The sequence below is a fragment of the Octopus bimaculoides genome, chromosome 6 (assembly GCF_046866305.1).
Source record: "Octopus bimaculoides isolate indiv1 chromosome 6, ASM4686630v1, whole genome shotgun sequence".
In the NCBI taxonomy this organism is placed as follows: domain Eukaryota; kingdom Metazoa; phylum Mollusca; class Cephalopoda; order Octopoda; family Octopodidae; genus Octopus; species Octopus bimaculoides.
In genome coordinates, this window is record NC_142933.1 from 19,859,032 (window position 1) to 19,882,784 (window position 23,753).

At 33.5% G+C, this 23,753-nt stretch overlaps 2 protein-coding genes across 7 annotated transcripts in view; one reads left to right on the forward strand and one right to left on the reverse strand.

Annotated features, from left to right (window-relative positions):
- Positions 1-4,055, forward strand: part of LOC149134968 (zinc finger BED domain-containing protein 5-like) — a 7,346-nt gene extending 3,291 nt beyond the window's left edge. The window contains exon 2 of the mRNA XM_089353298.1: positions 3,512-4,055. Coding sequence (XP_089209424.1) covers positions 3,512-4,055 — 544 coding nt within the window. The remainder of the gene's footprint in view (positions 1-3,511) is intronic.
- The window catches only part of LOC106872923 (G protein-coupled receptor dmsr-1-like), a 477,534-nt gene that overhangs the window by 15,591 nt on the left and 438,190 nt on the right, over positions 1-23,753 (reverse strand). For all 6 annotated transcript variants that reach the window (XM_089353535.1, XM_089353538.1, XM_089353536.1 and 3 more), the window contains one exon: positions 23,522-23,593. The gene's annotated coding sequence lies outside the window, so the exon portion shown is untranslated. The remainder of the gene's footprint in view (positions 1-23,521; positions 23,594-23,753) is intronic.

Consider the following 23,753-nt stretch of genomic DNA (forward strand, 5'->3'; position numbering starts at 1 on the left):
TGGCTATATTCCTAAAGCAAACTACGTAACTTTGTGAATATACTAGGCATAAATAGCAATAGTAATTAATAATAAATACTGTGACTAGTGCTCTGTTGTATAGCTAGTAATATTGACGTGCGGATTATTTGGAATAATAGCTTGTAGTAGTATTTTTTACGGTTTTCTGTCGAGTTTCATTAATGTCTTATTAATGATTGTTTCTTCTTATTGCAGCTTCAAACTCAATTTTTAAATGAAATAAAGCATAGAACATATTTTGTTTCTACTGTTTTTTTTTTTATCTGAAAAATTCTATATTGTTCTATTTATTATGCCCTTTGCTATTTCATTTGTAAGTATCATAACCGGTCAAAATTCATTTATTTTCAAAAAACTAATACATATCAAATTGCCGCTCAAGTTGGTCTTTATAGCTTGTCATGTGTTCGTGTACACCGTGTTTGCTTAAGAAAATTTAATTTAGTTGTAAATTAGTATTTTTTATTCATAACTTTCTGAAGTTTTTTTAAGAGTATGCAATAACAAACGGTTATTTGAAAATAACCACAATATACAGGATTCAATGAATCTAGCAAGCTTCGATGTCAGTAAAAATAATATAGTGGAATTAGGATAATTTGCATAAATCTGTAAGAGGTGAATGGAACCTTGAAGTTTGATCGCGTGAAATTTGCAAGAACTAATAATACACCTGGTGAATTTGGAGGAATTGTGATGCTTTACATAAATAGACTGAATGATCACTCAATATTTAATTTATTTTAAAGGCGGCGAGCTGGCAGAATCGTTAGCAAGCCGGGCGACATGCTTGCCGTAACGTTTTGAGTTCGAAATCCACCGAGGCCGACTTTGCTTTTCATCTTCTCGGGGTCGATTAAATGAGTACCAGTTACGCACTAGGGTCCATATAATCGACTTAATCCCTGTGTCTGTCATTGTTTATCCCCTCTCATTTTAGCCCCACTGTGGGCAATAAAGAAATAAATATTTAATTGATTTTATTGATGAAAACCATATGCAAAACCAGAAATCCGGGACCTGAAATTATCCAGTAATTTTTTCCTATTTAATTTATCTCTTCGTCTTCTCTCCTGGTACTATATGAACATTTATTGTGGTTTAGAGTCAAGATTTGGCTGCTATTTTCAGCATGACGGTATCTCTTAGATACCTTAAATTATAATTTTAAATAATTGTTATCTTCGATGGTTTTTATTCTTATGCTGGCCACTTGATAAAATCGATATTTAAATATTGATCTTATCCTGATATATATATATATATATATATATATATATATATGTGTGTGTGTGTGTGTGTGTGTGTGTGTGTGTGTGTGTGTGTGTGTGTCTATAGAGAGAGTTAGAGGGAGAGAGAGAGGGAGAGAGAGAGGGAGAGAGAGAGGGGGGGGAGAGAAATGAATAAACGTATATGTGTGTATACTTTAAGATTATACGTATATTTGTGAGTGTGTGTAAGTGTCTATATGATTGTGTGTTCTTTATATATGTATAAGTAAGGTTATATGTGCATATATGTATCTAAGACGTTGCACTCATTCACCGTTAGACGGTGGTGAAAGGGACAAACCCACACGCACACACACACACACACACACACACACACACACACACACACACACACACACACACACACACATATATATGTGTGTGTGTCTATATGTATATATATATATATATATATATATATATATATATATATATATATATATATATATATATATATATATGTATGTATATGTATATGTATATATATGTGTGTGTGTATAGAACCTTCAACAAAGTAAATGTCATGTTTACAACTTGAACAGGCACATATCAGTACATAAACATACGTTCACATATACATAAACATGTACACACACACAGATATGCCTACACACTTACCTAAATACTCACGTACATGCATAAGTACATACGTACATACTTACATACATACATACATACATACATACAAACATACGTACGTACGTACGTACATATATATCATGAACTAAATGTTACTTTCTCGGATGCAGCACAGAATTTTGTCAGTGAACAGGTCGCGGTCTCAAAGCGACGAAAATATTTTGGCAAATTAAATTTAAATGTTGAAGTGAATCTAACGGTTTTTGTGTGTTTCTTAAATGGCTTATAATCATCTTCTACGCTGGAATTTTTATATATATATTATGTATTTTATATATATTTATACTGATAAGAGTAAAATAGTTTTCTCAACAGAGTGAAATAGTACAAAATTTTGTGCATTTATACAGCACAACATATACATATTGTCATATTTATTTCTAGAGTGTCTTTTGCAAAGAAAAGGTGATCTGACGAGCTATATTTGAGCTTTGGTTTCACTGTGCTTACTGCTGGTGTAGTAGAAAAACCACAGTGTGTTCTGTGCTCTGAGGAATTAGCAGCTTCTTCGCTGAAGCCCAGTAGGCTAAAGAGGAATTTGGAAACAAAACATTCTCGTGCATTCAACAACGACGAAGGATTTTTCTGACACCAAGCTGACAGATACGTCAAATCCAGACTTGATGACACAAGAATGTGTATGAAGGACGTGGCGATTGGTCTGAAACCCTCCTACAAAGATTCGAGGAAAATTGCTGCTTCAAAAATCCTCCTGACATAGGAGAGCAGTTAGTTCTTCCTTGCTGCAAAGATATAATCTCACTCGCACTCGGAACATATTTATCAGTCGACGAATCGTTGAGCTGTCTGATAATATTTTGTCTCAGATCATCTCAAAGATAAAAGCATTAATGTTTAACTACATCACCATCCAAACTGATGAAACCACTGACGTGGCGGATTTAACACAACTTTGTGTTTATGCATGTTATATGCATAACAAGCGCCTGGAAGATGAATTCCATTTTTGTGAAACCCTCAACACCCGAACCAATGCAAACGATATATTCCAGAAAGTGGATCAATTATTTAATACGCGTAGCATAAAGAAGGAGCACGTCGCTGGCGTGTGCATCGACGGTGCTCCAGCAAGGAGAAGTCTCCTAACGCAATTAGTACGCGTTGTACACTTCATCGCTAAACATTGATGGTTAAAACCATACCTCATCGTTTGAAGAATGATTTGAATGATGCGGTCAAATCGGTAAATTTTATCAAAGCCAATTCTCTAAAATCACGTCCTTTTGCTGACTCGGAAAATGACTTGGAGTATGACTTCGAGTTTCAGACTCTGTTAATGTATTTGCATGTGAGATGGTTATCCGAAGGGAGAGTACTGAAAAAGTCTTCATTCTACGAAAGGAGATACACGAATTTCTTCGTAATGCTAAAAAAGAACTGCATAAAAAATTCTCCAATACTCGTTTCCTTATATGTCTCTCCTTTTTGGTCAACATTTTCGAATCAGTTAATTCTGTTAATTTAGCACTACGAGGAAAGGACATCACCGTTGTGCACTGTCATGAAGAAATGACTGAATTTAAAATGAAGCTCCATTTATGGCATTCTAAATTGTAAAGTGAGAATTTTGCACCATTTCCGAAACTCGATACTTTCATTGATGAAGATGGCCTTCGAGGTGATGCTGAAATCCTAGACATAATGAAACAGCATGTCTTAATTCTTCATGGTGAAATTAAAATATATTTCTTCGACCTACAAAACTGGGAAAAAGTTCATTTTATCACCAATCCCTTTGCAATCTCTGCTGCTGAACGTCCGTCGGAAGATTATGTCACTCAAGAACGGTTCATTGACTTGTCGAATGATGGAGGTGCAAAGAACGCCTTCCGTAACATGTGTTACAGTGAATTCTGGATTGAAATGATGAAGTCTTGTCCAGATGTCGCAAAATCCGCCCTCAAAATCACCGTTCCATTCGCAACAATGTACGAATGTGAGACTGCTTTTACAACTTTACTCGCAATTAATACAAAGGCTAGCAATAAACTGGATGTCACGGATCACATGAGGACCACATTATCACAAACGCGGCCTAATACGGTGGACATCTTACAGTTCACCCCTCTCATTGAAATTTTTTATTCTATCAGTAAAATTTGATCTCATGAACAATTATTTTATACAACTTCATTTTTCTGTGTTAGTCTTCTCTAATTTTTTTCATTTTGGCTCGCGGGGAGGGTCCGCGAAGAATCGAAAAAGTGGGCGAGGTTCCGCAGGATGAAAAGCTTGAAAAAGTTTGGAGACCAATGGGTTAAAGCTTTAAATATATAATAAAAACAAATTTATATATATATATATACCACAGTAAGCACATAAATGCAAAGCAAGGTGGAAAAATAGTACTCGAATGCCAGCGGTAGAGTAATATGCTGTATTAAAAAGCACAAAAAAAATCACAAAAACTGTTACTCAAGAGTTTCACGCTCCCGTTCTTCGGACACATTTGCTTTTTATGTGATAATTTTGTTGCTGTTTAATAAAGTATGAATATATATATATATATATATATATATATATATATGTATGTATGTATATATATATGTATGCATGTATGTATGTGGAATTTGAACCTAGACTTTTATGTAATGTTGCTAAAATCTAATTCTATATTAACTCTTCTGTCAATCAAACATGCTTAACTATGTTTCTATTTATTTATTTATTTATTTATTTATTGTATGTACGCTTCTTTTGAATACCTATTTTCTTTTTGCATTATTTTGCATGCTGCACGATACCATAATTAAGTGTGTAATCTATTGGTTGCTCTTCTAATATCTTGTATTCAGTTTCTGGATTACGACCATTTTTGATGCAATACCTTAAAGGGATATAGTTAAAGTTGTCAATTCCAGTACATCTTTTGGTTAAGCACAATTAAGTGCCACACTAAATATATATATATATATATATATATATATATATATATATATATACCTCAATAACGATTTTCTTCACGCATTACACATGTTGTTGGCATTATTCTACTCAGGAAAAAGTAAATAGGCATTCGTCAACCTTAGGCTATTTTACATGGCACTTGACTTAGATGCCACGCATCTGAGAACCGGAAACACGTGGTTATCAAACGAACTATTTAGCCACAAGAGTGTCTTAATTTAAATTCTAATTACATTCTTAAACTAAATAATTACTTTCATACAAAGGAAATAAATATTTCTTTCATCATTACATGGAGCTAATTACAATTATTTCCTCATATTATCCTCGATTTTGTCTTTGCTTGCTTTTTCATAATATTCTTTCTCTGTTATCTTTTCAATATTGTTCTCAGCAAATGAAAAAGTAATATAATTAGATTGGTGTTCTTTTATTATTTTTTTTACACCGGGTTACTTCGTGTCCAATTTTTCTTTACATTGTAGAGACTGTAATATATGAATATGTTGCCAGTAATTACCCGGGATTTTATCATTCTTTTTATATTTAGTTAATTCTATTTCCTTGCATATCCTCATTAAATTCAAGATTCTTCCTATTTGTTACTTCAGCCGAAAGACTAACACACGTTTCAAAAACCTATATTTCTCGTTCTGCGATTCTTATTGATATACGTCTATATAATTTCATTAGACTTTACATTCTTTGACCTAGTTATAAAAAAAATAATTGTAGCGAATATGTGCATGTGAGTGCGTGTATCGAAATATATATATATATATATACATATATATATATATATATATATATATATATATATATATATACAGAGAGAGAGAGAGAGAGAGAGAGAGAGAGAGAGAAAAACTGCAGAAACTGAGAAATACTTTTCAATTTTGTTCACACAATTCTTCATGTGAAAGGATCTCCTCAAATATAACTGCATTTATATAGTATATTCTGATAAAAGCATATACTCTAAATATACGCATACTTAGTACATACATACATATTTATATATGTGCGTGTGTGTATAGATAGACAGATAGATAGATAGATAGATAGATAGATAGATAGATAGATAGATAGATAGATAGATAGATAGATAGATAGATAGATAGATAGATAGATAGATAGATAGATAGATAGATGTGTTTTTGCGTGTATGATTATGTGGGTATATATATTTTCTCTTATCTTCTAATTGTTCCAATCATTAGAATGCATCAATGCTTGGGCACGGCCTTAAAGAATTATACTCGAAAAAATCGACCTCGTTACTGTCTTTTTAATTCTAATTGTGATCCCAGTGTCACAGAGAATTAAACAGACCAACACCGGTAGTGAAGCGGTGGTGGGGGACAAACCCAGACACAAGAACACAAACACGAAGACAAACAGTTTTTCAATAAAATGTTCAAATTAAAGTGGTACAATGGGACAATGTTTTAGCACGCCGGTCAAAAGGCTTGGCAGCATTTCGTCCATCTTAAAGCTCTTAGTCCAAATTCCGCCGAGGCCGACATTGCCTTTCTTTCTTTCAGACCCGATAAAATAGCACCAATTGATCACTAGGGGGCGATGTTATTGACTTACACCCTCATCCGAAATTGCTGGCCTTGTGCAAAAATTCGAAACCTATAAGTGCAAGCTACCCAATACAAAATTAGTAAAACTCATTTAGAGCTTGATGATAGAAATATTATTTACTCTATTTCCTTTTCAATTAATCGCAACGAACTTCTGTATAGTAGTAATCTATTTTGCATGGCTGCACTTCAGTTCCTAAGATGTAAATCTTAAATAATTGGAAAAAAATAATGAGTTCTTCACACTAATTTATTAAATCCTTTTAAAGATTCAATATAGGTAACTGACATAAATTTACACATGCATTTCTACCGACTACATTTCAGTTCTGATTATTATTATTATCGTTCTTCTCTTATCTTTTTCAATTTATTCTCTTTCAATCAATTATAATCTTTTTATAATAGTATTAACTATTTCCTATGAGATTAATTATCTGGTTAGTATCTTGTTAGAAAGTGTCTTAATGATTCCCACTGATATTTTTCTTCTCTTTTACATTATTTATTTTGCAATAATTATGCATGTTAATATACTGCTATGTTAAGGCGGCGTGGTGGCAGAAACGTTAGCCCGCCGGGTGTTATGCTTAGCGGTATTTCGTCTAACTTTACGTTCTGAGTTCAAATTCTACCGAGGTTGACTTTACCTTTCTCCCTTTCGGGCTCAATAATTTCAGTATCAGTTGCGTATTGGGGTGGATCCAATCGATTGGACCCCTCCTCAAAACTTTCGGTCTCTTTTGCCTAGAGTAGAAAAGAATAATTATGCATGTTAATATATTAGTATATTAAGGCGGCGAGCTGGCAGAAACGATAGCACGCCGGGCGAAATGCTTAACGGTATTTCGTCTGTCGTTACGTTCTGAGTTCAAATTCCGCCGAGGTCGACTTTGCCTTTCATCCTTTCGGGGTCGATAAATTAAGTACCAGTTACGCACTGAAATCGACTTAATCCGTTCGTCTGTTCTTGTTTGTTCCCTCTATGTTTAGCCCCTTGTGGGCAATAACGAAATAGGTATCTCGTCTGTCTTTACGTTCTGCGTTCCAATTCCGCCGAGCTCAACTTTGCCTTTCATCATTTCGAGGTCGATAAATGAAGTATTTGTTGCGTACTAGGGTTGATCTAATCGACTGGCCCCTCCCCGAAAATTTCGAGTAGAAAAGAATATACTGCTATATTTTGCTTAATATTTGACTCGATATTCTACTTGATTTCATTGGATGTTATTTAGCCTCTTTCATAGTACTTCCATATTTCTAATACTCTCTTCCTTATAGTCGTCCCATTTACTTTGCCTTTCCCGTCCCTCTCCTTCACTTCCTAGTTTCCCTTTTTCCTTTTTCTTTCTTTGATGTTTTCTAGGCTTAACACTTCCTCCTATTTAATTCCTCTTTCGTAATATCTCTGTGTTTGCTGCCACTCGAATATGAATGCATTACTCTCTGCACAAATTGTTTACTCTAAAATCAATCCTTTGGCATCCTGTGCTTGTGACATTGGGATCACAATTGATACAATCTCATATTCTTTGCTTCTTACTGCATATCTAATTCCTGTGGTAATGGAGCTGGTGGTGGTGATCTTGGTGATGATGGTGATTGTAAATGTGTACTATTATGGTCAGTATTTTGATTCCGTCACACAAACCACACCCACACACTTATATGTGCCACTTATAGTGCAGTGTTTTCACCAATATTTATATAAAACTTTAACAATACTTACATATCAGGTCACATCATACAACATCTCTCCGTATAAATAATATTTCAGAGATTAATGAAAATTTTCAACGCGTGACATGTTAATGAATTATGGACACTAAATAGTCAATAACGATCTAAATCCTTCTTGTCGGTATGAAAACTAAACAGCAAGTATAGAAAAGCGCATGATAACTTCTTTGTCTAAGAGATTGCTTAAAATCCTTTTTTTTCTTCTTTTTTTTATCCAAATGTATTTAGAAGATATAACATATGAGTATCGTTATTCAGAACGTAGATGTTGAGAAAAACTCATATAAATATCAATCATTATAGAAATGTTATTTTCTACCTGAGGAAAATTAACAACAGTTTAAGTTTTCCAACATCTCTAACTATAGTTAATATTTTAGCGATTAATGAAACTTTTCAGGGCATGTCAAGAGAAGAAAATATAAAAATTCTTAACTAAAATATTAATAATTATCTAAATACTTGCTGTCAATATAAGAAAACTAAATAATAAATAATTGCAAATATATGGTATGAACATTTTGTACTCCAACACAGCCACTACATTAGTATTTAGAAGAAGTAGAATAAGAATTGCGTGATTCATTTCTCAAAATGTAAATGTTGATAAATATCAAAATAAATACCAACGATGTTATGATCTACTGGAGGAAAATTAACAACCATCATCTCGTTTTCATTAAAAAAGGGATAAATAAACTTTGCTTTAAGCACCAGGTGATATCGCGCCGAGAATAACATAATGGATATTCTAAGAAAGTAATAAACATTCAAGCAAAAAGTTTTAGGAAGAAAGCATCGTGTCTCGAGCAAATCTGCAATTCACAATAGGTGTTGGGTGGGGGTCTTGGAAAATTATCGTAAAAATACATTCATTTCTTTGTGACTAACTACAGTTGATTTAATTTCCTCTGGGTGTAGATGAGAGATAGAAAGAAAAGAACATGTATTAATTTATTTATATTTCTTTACAGTTTCTTTGATTAAAAATAGCACATACAAAATAGGATAAATACCGAATGAAAACTATTCGGAGTAAAGAAAACATTAAATTAATCTACTGTCGAGCAACAATGTAGTTTGCAGAAAACTCTTGAGATTTAAGCATGACACTTCAACAGCAAAATACAAAAGCCAAAATGTACTACAGCGCATAAAATATAAATTCTCTCAAAAATGATAACAAAATCAATATAAATTTTGCAACCAATGTTGTATGGTTTAGATACTTCTTTTCTGAGCACTTCGTCCAAAGTACCACTTCAATACATGGCAATTTGTCAAATTCTTCGTATGATATATCTTATATATATATATATATATATATATATATATATATAGAGAGAGAGAGAGAGAGAGAGAGAGAGAGAATTCAAATAAACGAACGAAAACGAACAACATGGGGACGGGCATAAGAAAAGTATTAGCTTGACGATCAGTGAATGGAGAGAGTGTGAAATTTCGAGCATAGCTCTTCGAAAGGAGAAGGGGAATGAAAATAATTCGCCAATAGCGCACATGTAGATACATTGCTGAAGTGACCGGAAGTAGAAAGAGATAGAAAAAGTGGATTTTATGACAGAAGAATGTGAAGGTGGTCAGTATGTGTGTGCGTGTGGTAGTATCTGTGTGCGTGTGTTTGTGCATGTGTGAGTAGTATGTGTATGTATTGTAGAATTTGTATGCGTGTGTTCTTGTCTTTGTTTGAGTAGTATGTTGTATGTGTTATAGTATCATATGCGTGTGTATCTGTGTTTCGTAGTAGTATGTGGTATGTGTGTGATAGTATCTGTGTGGCGCGTATGTTTGTGTTTCTGTGTGTAGTATGTGTGCATATATATATATATATATAGAGAGAGAGAGAGAGATGGATAAACATATATGTATATATATATATATATATATATATATATATATATATATATATATATATATATATATATTTATATATATATATATATATATATATATATATATATTTATATATATATATATATATATATATATATATATATATATATATATATATATATATATATATATATAAATATATATATAAGTATACATATATATGTCTGTGTGCATATATATATATATATATATATATATATATATATATATATATATATATATATATATACCATGCATACAATTGGGTGTAAAAACAGATTTCTATTCAATATATATTGTATTTAGAAGTCTACATAAATTTCTAGATTAAATTAATTATTTACATATCTAATTTGTAAGATATATTCGAGATACCTAATTTTCAGTAAACATTCTTTATATAAACGCTGCTAGAAAACTAATTAATATTATTTAAACAAACATTATACTGACACGACTCGACATATCTATCTGGTGTTTTAAATATATTCTAGGTACTAATATGAATACACACATACACACGCACATACACACACGCACATGTTTTCTAGTATAATACTTGAAAGAAGGAAAAATGCTTAACGTTTCGGACGATTGGCATTCATCAGAAAAAAGGAAAGAGGGAAGTGAATGAGAAAGAAGGATGGGAAATGAAAGATCGGAGTGCTACACCTAACTACTTGCAAAAATAATACATACTCATTTGCATGCATATAAATACATACATATATACATACATAGATACTTTGCAGCAGAGAGAGTGGAATTTACTTATTCATGTGTTCAGCTGGGAATAGCATCGAACTTCTTGATGGTACCCTAATTTTTTTAAATGAATGGAATATCATGCGTATTTTGTTGGCTAGACTAACAAGCTGGATATCAACGAGAACATCATCAACAATCACACTAAGACTATTGCTCTACTAAGCGTTTTGGAAATCGTACCGTTATATTGTGATTATCTTGTTAGCTTTTATGGCCGACAAGTAACTCTCACTTGCAACTGAAGATATACTACAGAACTATGTGGTGTTATTGAATTCGCGGCTTCTATAATGAAATCCGTGTAAGTAAACAATCGTAAAACAAATGACAGACAATAGCAAAAAGAAACAATTTCCTATAAATCGATAAATAATATTTGTTCGTCTTTTTAGTAACCGATGTGCTTATTCACTTGAAAAGAATAACGCTATCTATGACCATTTTAAATGTATATTTGTTAGTTTTTCTGTTGAAATCAACAAACGATTGACAAACGAAGAATGAGACACATGAGCGGTATCTCTCTCGCTCCCTTTCTCTTTCTCTCCCTGTCTCTCATATATGTTTTCTGCATATGTATGTATAATATATAACATATATATTTTATACACGTAAATACCATTTGTTGCTGTATTTGTAGGAATCTATTAAGAAAAAAAAAATCAATATCTGAACAATAATAACTGTATGTTGTATTGACAATGTGTGTTTATGCGCGTAGGTTTGTATGTATGTGTATATAATTATCATAATAATGATGATGATGATGATGATGATGATGATGATGATGATGATGATGATGATGATGATGGTGATGATGATGATATCACCTAGTATTTTACTGCTTAGAGCTCTCAATCTTGCTTGCTGTGGTTGATTCTGTGAGTGCGGAAAGCAACCTGTTTCAAAGGTCACACAGAGTCTGTTTTCCACAAAGTATAAGCTTTGGTACTTGGATGCTAACTATCGTGGAAGATTCTCACACTCAAGTATTAATCTGAAAATCTCAGCTGTCCCTAGTAGAACAGTTTTGTGAAACTGCTCTGTCCTCATGTCAATTCCAATTCCTTCATCGTGTTTCTAGAACATTGTTGATAGTGCTCCCATTCCCCTTACAACTTCTGTGATATCAGTTACTCTCCTCATTGCTCACATTCTTGTAATTTCGTCTTTTAGTAGTCGCTATTTTCCCATTTTTTCCAGCTCTTTATCACCTACCCGTGCATCCCCTGGTCTGGCAATATCTCTGGTCTTGTTTTCCTTTATTCTTCTATCTACCACAACAATCTCCGGTCTCATAGCATAGATTAGGGAGCCACAATCGATCTTAAAATTCTACAGGATCTTATTGTCATTGTTCTCAGTGATGCTGTCTGGTTCATGCTTGTAGTATTTGGTTACTCTGTCCAGACAGTGCTTTTCACATAGTCTCCACTGAACAAACTTAGCAGCGTTATCAAGTCTCCCTTCGTAGTGCTTTTGGGCCACGATATGTAAGATTGATTTAGTTTCTGCTGCCACGCATCCTACAAAGGGACGATTCACTGCTCTTATCTATTTGGAACTTGATGCTATTACGTTATTTACATTATTTACATTTGCTAGATATTTGTCCTCATCTTGTTTGTTGTTAACACAACGTTTCGACTGATTTACCTAGCAGCCTTCATCAGCTGTTTTAGGGAAATTTCGTAGCGGTTAAGAGTGCAGGCTACTAACTCCAAGATTCTGAGTTCGATTCCAGGCAGTGACCAGAATAATAATAATAATAATAATAATAATAATAATAATAATAATAATAATAATAATAATAATAAAAATAATAATAATAATAGTATTTAAGGAAGCTGACAAATACGAACAAGAAATCAATCTACCTAACAAATACGAAGAAGAAGAAGAAGAAGAAGAAGAAGAAGAAGAAGAAGAAGAAGAAGAAGAAGAAGAAGAAGAAGAAGAAGAAGAAGAAGAAGAAGAAGAAGAAGAAGAAGAAGAAGAAGAAGAAGAAGAAGAAGAAGAAGAAGAACTATAAAACAAATGAAATCCAAACTAAAACTAGAACAGCAACGGACCATGATAAAACGATGGCAAGAAAAGCCTCATCATGGTAAATACTGGGCTAAACTAAATGCAAAAGAATTAGATAGAGAAAAATCCCAGCAATGGCTGAGAAGCTCAGGACTCAAAGCAGAGACTGAAGGATTTTTAATTGCTGCACAAGACCAAAGCCTCCCTACCAGAAATTACCAAAAACATATAATGAAAAGAAACATAACAAGTAACTGTAGAATATGTGGAGATGGACAAAAAACAATAAATCATATTATCTCTGGCTAAGAAGGAATATTTTCAGACACGACAGAGCTAGGACCTATATACACTGGAAGCTATGCCAACACTATGGAAAAACAACAGACAAAAGATGGTATAAACACAAGCCAGAAAAGGTCACAGAAAACGAGAAAGTAACCATACTCTGGGATATGCCAATACACACAGATAGAGAAATTAAGGCAATTAGACCAGATATAGTTGTCAAAGATCATGAAGAAAAAAAATGCTTTCTAATTGATGTATCAATACCGACAGATGACAACGTTTCTCTAAAAGAAATGGAAAAACATTCAAAATACAAACACCTGGAAATAGAGGTAACTCGAATGTGGAATCTAAAAACAGAAACAATTCCTATCATAGTAGGTGCCTTAGGCATAATAAAAAAATATTCAGACAAATACATAACAAGAGGACCAGGACTTACAAATATATATAACATACAGAAAATTGCACTACTGGGTACTGCACACATCCTACGTAAAACACTTTCAATACAGTAACCATAAGAACACCACAGGAATCCACAGCACATACCCAAGGCGCACAGAGCTGCGCTCGGTAGTGAAGTGAAAGCACGTTATAAAAATAAAACTACTGAACAATAATAATAATAATAATAATAATAATAATAATAATAATAATAATAATAATAATAATAATAATAAAAACAATAATAACAATAATAATAATAACAACAATAACAACATCGAAAAATACCCTAGGAACGAGAACCCAGATTCGAAATTTCCCCAAGACACCTGATGAAGGTTGCGGGGTATATCAGCCGAAACGTTGTGTTAAAAACAAACAAGATGAGGGCAAATATCCGTCAAATGTAAATAATGTAAATACTGTACATAATTCCTCATTTCTTAGATATAAAACTGTATTGATGTTATTAGTTCTCAGATCTGTTTCTAAGCCCTGCATATCAGTGCTTCAGTGCATCCTTCCAGAACACTATTTCTTAGTCAACTTCAGATGTTGCTCTTGTCTTTTCCTTCGATTTTTCTGAGGTATTGCCCATGCATTGTATTCATTTTCCAATTGTTTACTCTCTGTTTTTCATATTCTTAAATTCTTTTGGGTGCATCACATTTTCGGTAGGTAACGTGTTATTTCTAACAGTGGCAAGCAAGGATTCACTCTGCTGTTTGATGTACCCTGTCAAACTGTTCTAGTTGAGAACACCGATCTTGCACCCTATGAGACCTCTTTCTCCCTTATTCCTAGGTACATACAATCTCTCAATATCGCTTTTTAGGTTCAGTTCCGTGTTAATTGTCATAATTTCCCTGGTTTTCTATTGATTTTCTCAAGCTCGTTCTTTGTCCATCTAACAACACCTGCGCAGTGTCGCATTAAGTAAAGAGCCCATGTATTCATTGCCCTAATCTTGTTCTCTCAATTGAGTCTACTTCCCTCAATTAATTTGGTTCTTTCAAGATATTCTCGCCTAAAGCTTTCTTTCATCTTACTCTCCTAGATTTCGTCGTACTCCAAAATATCCAGATACTTACATCCATCAGTCTCAACATCTTTGATTTTCTTCCCGTTGGGTAGATCTACAGCATCAAATGATACTACTTTGCCTTTTTGTATTATAAGCATACCAAACCCTTTAGTCCCAAATTCAATTCGAATATCCTTACTGGATATCTGCACTGTTGAAACCACAGCATGCAGTTCCCGTTCGGTTTTTCGAAAGACCTTTATGTCATCTACATATAATAGATGATTTAATTTCTCTCCAGTTTTCAAGGTGTACCACGATGTCACTTTCCATAGCATCTGTGTGGGGTATCATGGACAGTACAAACAATAATGGTGATAGGTTATATCCCTGAAATACGCTTCTGTTGATATTAACCCTTGTTAAAATGTGTCCACATGATGTTAATTATGTATTCCAGTTCTTCATTGATCTCCAGATGAAATTTAATATGTTATCAGAACTCCCACACAGATACTACAGAAAGTAGTACAGTTACAGGTCTAAAATCCAGGAATGGGGAACCATGTCATGCACTTTCTTATAATCGTTCCACGCTATACTCAGAGAAGTATGTCTTTTCTTGCAGTCGTTCGGCAACATTCTGTCTGTCAGAAGTTCATCTTTTGTCCCTCAGTTTTTCCTTCTGCATCTTTTATGCTTCACTGGCAGTTTGTCATTCATTTTCAAGAATCTATACATACAATTTAGTTACTATTATTGTCATAAACTTCCACATCAGGGGTAGGCATAATACAGGACGGCGATTATTCACTGCATTACTTTTATTGAGATTCTTTTGACAAGGAACTGCTTAACCTGTGGTCAACCACTTTGGGGTTTGCGCCCATATGTATATATATATATATATATATATATATATATATATATATATATATATATATATATATATATATATATATATGTATATATATATATATATATATATATGAACAGGTGACCGTGTTTCAATCTCTGAATCAATCTAAATTTTTATAGCGCAATGTTTATTCGTAAATGCTGTATCATACAAACACAAGTTAATACATACATACATACATACATACATACATACATACAGATATATATACATACATACATGTATATATGTATTTATGTATATGCACACACACACTCGTACATACTTATATACACGTACCCATACACTGGTTCAAATTGATACAGTGCAAAATGTTTAAAATGATCTCTCTGCTACGTAACTTCATAACTTACATCATCAAAATTAGTTAAGCAATATATTCTAAAGTCAGTTACCTCGGTAAGAACCTACAACTAATTTGCTTTATCGCTGATGTGGTTGACAATCAGTTTTCAGGATACTGCTACTCTTATAAATGAAATATCTTCCCTAAATTCATTTCATGTTGGTCCGTGTATGACTTTTATTTAGTGATTAAAGCCATCATCTGAAACGCCTACAATTTTGTAGAAACCGAAGCCCACAAATCTATGAAATGCTAAATAATTATAAAATAGTACGATGCCCTATTACTTTTTGTAGGTCCATCGAAAACGTGTAAGGTTCCTTTTTGGCTCCCTATATAGCTTAGTCATCGGTCTGTCAGGAACCTGCATGATTTTTAGGCCTGAACGTATTCCAGCTTCCAAATTGTGTAAGCGATCTAGACTACAATAGGCTAACGTAAAGGAGACACCAATCCCTGACTAACCAACTGCTGCTACTCAATACAGTATAGTGAAATGAAGTTTTGGTTCAAAAGCTTAATGCCCTGACTGATCTGAGAATTGAACCGACGATAGTAAGTCCAACAACCCAATCACTAAGCAACGCAAACCCCAGAACTCATACGTCTGGTAAGATATATATATTTAGTATAATACACACACACACACACACACACACACACACACACACACACACACACACACACACACACACACAAACACATGCATACACTATTTTATATATAGTAGTAGTTCAGTGTAGAATAAATCGAATTTTAATCAGATGCCATCTAGTTGTGTCCTTCGTACTTTTCATTCAAACATACCGTTTCTACGACAATATTTTCTAGTGTACCCTTCGGCAAATTTGTTTAGAATTAAGTGTGCTCCTGTAAAGTAAAATCATGGTTATAAGTATTCTAATCATGGCTATCTCGTTTTGTCTTCAAGCATAGTAAATCTAGGAATACATTCTCCACTTATCGTAACGTTGTGTCTAACCACCGAAAGTCTTGAATAGATATGATGAAAAGTGTATCGGTAGTGAAATATCTATTATTTGTACATATGCCTGCGGCCAGATTATCTCCCCATGTGGTTGCACAGCCACGAATCATAACTGATGAAGCAGATTAATTATAACTGGTATTCTAGATTTCAGTATCATATTTGTTCATGCAACTAATTTATCCAGTCATTCTATAATTGTTGTTAATTTTTTATCCTCAAATTGACGTTGACCTAGTAGACACATGTCCGGAATTATTTTTCAGTTTTTTATCGAGTAAACAAGCAAATACAGGATTTGTAAATGGTCTCTCTGCATACAGAGTATTAATTAATAACATGTTACGATAATTTTAGACTATGATAATGTATAATATGAAGTCTGGATTATAGAAAGCAAAAGATTAAAGGGAATAGAAACGGATGTCGTTCCTGGATTTGAAATGTAATACAATGAAGATGATGAATATACTAAAATGATATATTTCTTCCCCCAAAAGATATTCAGTATCTTTAAGAGGAGAAATCACAATAGTGAAATGTCTGAATAATTGGCTGTTGTAAACTAAAAACAAAATAGTCATATTTTCTTCAGCATGGCGACTTTTTAGGAAAGCGGAGTTAATGAATCAAGCTCACAATAGAGAATGAATATTCTATCCACAGAAAAGTGGAGAGAATTACGAAATTGAATTTCTGAACGTAGAAACCAACAAAAATTGAATTATGTATCATGAAGAAGAATGCTCTATCAAAGAATTCAGTTAAATTGATGCACAGGCCATGTATTCTTCGTAAAACAGATTGCAATAGAGAATAGGAATTAGATCGATAGTCTACACTGTCTTGTTTTTCTCTTTTTGTATGGTTTTTATTCTATGGTATTTCTCATATGACATGTATTGTTTACAATGATAACTTGCTTGGGTTCTTTGAACTTTTGTCGCATCCGAATTCCGTACATGCAGCTCGTGCTTCGAAGACCAAGAAACACCATGAGAATGAAAAAAGATTGCATGGACATTGTCCTTCGGCTCAGTCACAATATGAACATATTTCTCAATGATTTGACAAACTCTGAGTGATCAAAGAAAGAGTATTTTAACCATAATGGATGCATTATGGATCCCGTTGATGCAGATGATACAACGTTTATCGTACGTTACCTGATCATACGTCACCTTATTGTACGTTACTTTCTTTCGAAGCTTTATGTAATAAAAACAAATCGTCTTACCATTGCAAAACAGATGGAGAAAGCATTTTGTAAACATATCGTGTCCTTAGAACCAAGAATATGTAAACGGTGCCAATATATCTACCAGGTAAAAAAGGTGTAAACAGGATAAAACTTATCGAAGACCGCTTACCACTATCCCCATTATATGTCATACATTGCATGCATGTGTTCGATTCAGATTTACAAACCACACAATTTCAAGTACTGTAAGAAAGCTATAACGTCACGATTGAAACAAGAACACTAAAAAAGAGTACTGCAAAAACAAAATTCTTCTGCCAAACACAGTGCAACAAATCGCAATGCTGTCACATTGGCCCTTCGAAGTCTTTTGAGCCTTAATAATATGTGAAATAATAATTTCACTAACAATAAGTGAAATAACAGTAGCTATTGAACATATGTCCTCTTTCTGACGCGTACACACGCCATCTGCCTGATTTAACATTTTTACTGTTATTCATATATGCACTATGATGTAACATACAAGAGATATCATTGTTAATAATGAAGTGGACAACACTGAATGTTTCATTTACTCTCCAAAACAAACTCAAGACTTCTCGCGAACAGTCTGTTGGTAGAAACAAAACTAAAAGCAAATGTCAGATAGTAAAAAAAGAAATTAAGGAAATTAAGTCAAATGTTGAGAACCCACAAAGGTTCCTGGTACAGATATGAAATCGTTATTTCTTATTTTTTTTATATTGTCGCTTTCGTCATTGGCGCTTTAACTAGAGTATATGAAACTGCTGATAAAATTTCGCTGACCATTATTGGATATATTGGAAATTCTTATTTTAGGGTAAAGAGCGTGTCAGTTGCAGAAATTTACAAAGACCCATTAAATGAATTTATCGACATGAAATCTATGATACGCCCAAGCAGCTTTGAGAATGTACAACATAAGCCCATGGATATATTTAATTAAATATATAAGAACATGTTAAAAAATATCATTTTCTCTAGATATCTGCAATGGCTGACTTTGCAGAAAAATTCATTCAATAAACTTAAGCTGATAAAAAATATTTCAGAACAAATTATTTGCCAAGTCGTCTGGTGGCTTTAGCACGACTCGGCATCGAAATATTGATTTCAAGTACATGGAAAATGTTCCAAGGAAGAAAGCGTTTAAACGGTATCTGTAAATGTAAAAACTAAGTTAGTCATACAATGGTATGTGTTAATGAATGAATATTTAAAATTATACCGTTTTTCGTTAATTAACTGGTGCTACGACGAAATTGCCAGCCATTAAGATACCACTTTACAATGAACAAGGAACACTCGTGCAGATGTGAAACCATCCCAACGATTGACGGCCAGTGAAGTTTGGTGTATACATAGCGTCTTTTAATTCTGCACTGGGATGTGTCTATCTTAAGGTAACTTAGAAAGCACAGGGTGTGCTGGCTACAACTCTTAAGAAAACAGCTTGTTCCCATTCAATATATAGTGGACTCGTTGGATATTACACAACATGGTATTGATATTTATGAAAGTACTGCTTCAATTTTCTAGTAGTAGTATGTTGAATGTGGTTTCCGTTATTAAAATTATATAACTATAAATCCTAGTAGATTTAATGATATAGTCTTTACGTTTGATGTATTCGTGTGGTTAATTGAAGTTTGTAGTTTGCTTTTAGGAAATCCTCTATAGTTATTTTCCAAATGATTTATGGCATTATATACAGGAATACATACAGGCGCGCCTACGCACATACACATACATATACACAAAGGGGAGGGACATATACATATATGTATTTATGTATGCGCATAGACACACACTGATATATATATATATATATATATATATATATATATATATATATATCATACATATCAATACTTACACACACACACACACACACACACACACACATATATATATATATATATATATATATATATATATATATATATATCATACATATCAATACTTACACATATATAGATAAAAACTATTTGAAGATAGCTTTTTTATTAATACCATTGAAATCAAGTAGCATTCATTTTGAAAGTTACTGAAAGCATGAGTAATGTTATATTCTAATACACGAAAATGAGAGTATATGTAACTTCGAATTTTGCCAATAAGTTTCTAGAAATATGTTAAATAAGATTCTAAAAAGAAATCTTGTAGAATGCTACACAAAACCAGTCCAGAGTTATTCGCTACCTGACATCATCATGCTTCTCCAAATGGATATACATAAGAGATATCTTAATATCCGAGTTTATATAAATTGATAAATGAAAGGAAATGGAATGAACGACATTCTTTATTTAAAAACCACTGAAAATGTTTTGCCATGACAACTTTCTCTATCATGGTCAATGAGACGGTCACACGCTACACACTCTCCATTCAAGCAACTTTACATAGGCCTCTTAAAAGGTATCCTGTTCATAAGCCTACGCAAAGTTGGAGAAAATGTATGGAGAGAAGTCTATGAGCCGCTCACAAGTGTACGAGTGGTTCAGACGTTTCTATTTTGAGATCATTGTGGGAGACCTGCAACAAGCAGAACTTTAAAAAGCAAAGCAGAGCAGATGTGCGTACAGATGGGAGGGGTATTGTTGAATCACCATCCGTGAGTTATCAGAGGATGTGCTGATTAGTTACGGTTCAATACAGTCCATTATCACTGCAGATTTGGGTATGAGATGCGTATCTGTCAAGTTTGTGCCAAAACTGCTTTCAGCTGACCAAAAACTACACTGGGACTTCAGTTACACAAAATCTCCTTGATTGCGTCAAGAACGATGAAAACGTTTTGAAAATTTGCTTACTTCACTTTGGCAAAAATTCATACAGATTCTCTGCTCAACTTTCTCTGTCATTGTTAGTGTCGCGATCACACGCTACACACACTCCTTCCAAGCACTGCTCTAAAAAGCAGAAGTGAGGTAAAACGCTAGAACTTATTGCGCATGCACAACAGAGCGGCTTCATCTGCCTGCTTTGCGCTAGTTATTATGGAAATAATCCGGACACTTATTGATTAGACCGCGTATATATATACATATGTATATATATATGTATATATATATATATATATATATATATATATATATATATATATATATATATATATATATATATATATATATATATATCATACACTGGACGAGGTTACTACTTTTTAGCCCCAGGAATACATCTTTTCCAGCAGGCTACCGACATTTGGTCCTCTGTAGGACTGCCACATACTGTTGGCAAAGAGACTTTACCTGTTCTATACTGTTACTACAAATTTCTCGCTTAAAGATTTTAAAACTGGTTGTTTTTCTCTTTACACATATGTATATATATATATATATATATATATATATATATATATATATATATATAGAGAGAGAGAGAGAGAGAGAGAGAGAGAGAGAGAGAGAGAGAGAGAGATAGAGAGAGAGAGAGAGAGAGGGAGAGAGAGAGATAGGGAGAGAGAGAGACAGAGACGGAGACAGACGGAGAGCGAGATAGGTGGAGAGACGGCACGAAGTAATGTCTATCGCCACACCAGTCTAGCTGTTTGGCGTTACTACAGTTTTTAACCCCACGAAGAGTTCCCTTCAGTTGGTTGTAGATTGCACCTGCACCCGGTATATATTGCAAGCAGAGGAGATTTTGCTGCAGGTTAAAACGGTAGTAACGTCGAACAGCCAAACTGATATGGCAATAGACATTACTTCACATTATAGTAACTACTTTCATCACTCATAAAGATTTTGTAACTAGATATTTTGCTTAAATATATGTGTGTGTGCGTGAGTGTGTGTGTGCATGTGTATGCACATACGCACACCCACATATGCATACATGTATGTATTTATGTATGTATGAATGTATAAAACTACGTTACGCTTAAGTCCTCCCTCTTTTAATATAGTAGGATGCTAAGGTGGCGAGCTGGCAGAAACGTTACCACGCCGGGCGAAATGCTTAGCGGTATTTCGTCTGCCGCTACGTTCTGAGTTCAAATTCCGCCGAGGTCGACTTTGCCTTTCATCCCTTCGGGGTCGATTAAATAAGTACCAGTTACGCACAGGGGTCGATATAATCGACTTAATCCATTTTTCTGCCCTTGTTTCTCCCCTCTGTTTGTAGCCCCTTGTGGGCAGTAATGAAATAAGAAACGTTAGCACCCCGGGCGAAATGCTTAGCGGTATTTCGCCTGTCTTAACGTTCTGAGTTCAAATTCCACCGGGGTTGACTTTGCCTTTCATCCTTTCGGGGTTGATAAATTAAGCACTAGTTGCTTACTCGGGTCGATCTAATCGACTGGGCCCCTACCCCCAAAATGTCGGGCCTTGTGTCGAGAGTAGAAAAGAATTTAGAGACAGATTTGTCGGTAATATCTTGCTGAACGACCGCCTCAAAGATGCTCTCTTATTTCACTGACTCACACAGCTTTCTATTATACTTCTTTAATCGTACACAGAAAAAAGTGAAGAACCCAATAAACTATATAAAAACTTTATATACTGAAGTTATCTATGTCAAAACCAATTTGATAAACACATTATGCTCACTTAATGTGTTAAGTTAATAAAACAACAAAATGATGAAGGAGTGGTAACATGTTAGATAATATCTGCATCTTTTCAAACGGAAAATGTTTAAAAAACAGTGGAACCCAATCTTACGTTAAATCTCTGTAAATATTCTGAAATATAGAACTAATTTGTATTCGAACTGTGAAAAGCGATCTGATAGATTATCATGTTTTCTACAACATAAAATCCAATTTTATTCTGATAAGTAACTGTTTATTCATTTGCAAACATTTATTGCCAATAACAGAACCATAACAACATAATTACTTTCTATACATGTGTTTGTTACAATAAGTAAATTAAATTAGTGAATAGTAAATTATATCCACGTATATTCAACAAATGGTATTTTTCTTTCAGTATCTATTGTTTATATACATTCTCCGAAAGCTAAAGAAATAATTTTGTCATGATAATGTAAATAATCACAATATTAGAATATCTATAAATCAATGAAAAGTGATATTGTTATACACCCGTCAGAACATACTGAGATGCTCAGATTGGCAAACACACGCCTCCGCAAACACTGATAAAAAAAATTATTGTCAGTGAAATCGCACTAACGATACAATACAGTTTATTCAAATAGTGACTACAAGCCACGTACACGAAGATCTTCGACATCTCTATGGATAAAGTGATATTCTCTTAAACTTTACATGAAAATTGAATTTTTTATTTAGTCAAACCTTATTCGCTTTATGTGTATAACAACAAAAGCAATTTTAATATATATATGTGGTGGGGTGTTTGTGTGGGAATGTGTAAGTACCCCAATAAATCACATAACAACATCATTCATATATCAAAATATTCAAACTTACTTGCGTTCGTTTCAAGAATGTCAAGAAATGTGAAAAGAAATTCAGAATGTAGGCAGGGATTCACGTCAGCAGCTAGAACAAAAGAAATTAAACTATTTACTAAACGCATATAAGATTCAAGGCTTACATACATATATACACATACGGGTATACACACGCACACACAAACACACCAACGACTAAACATATTTGTATATATATATATATATATATATATATATATATATATATA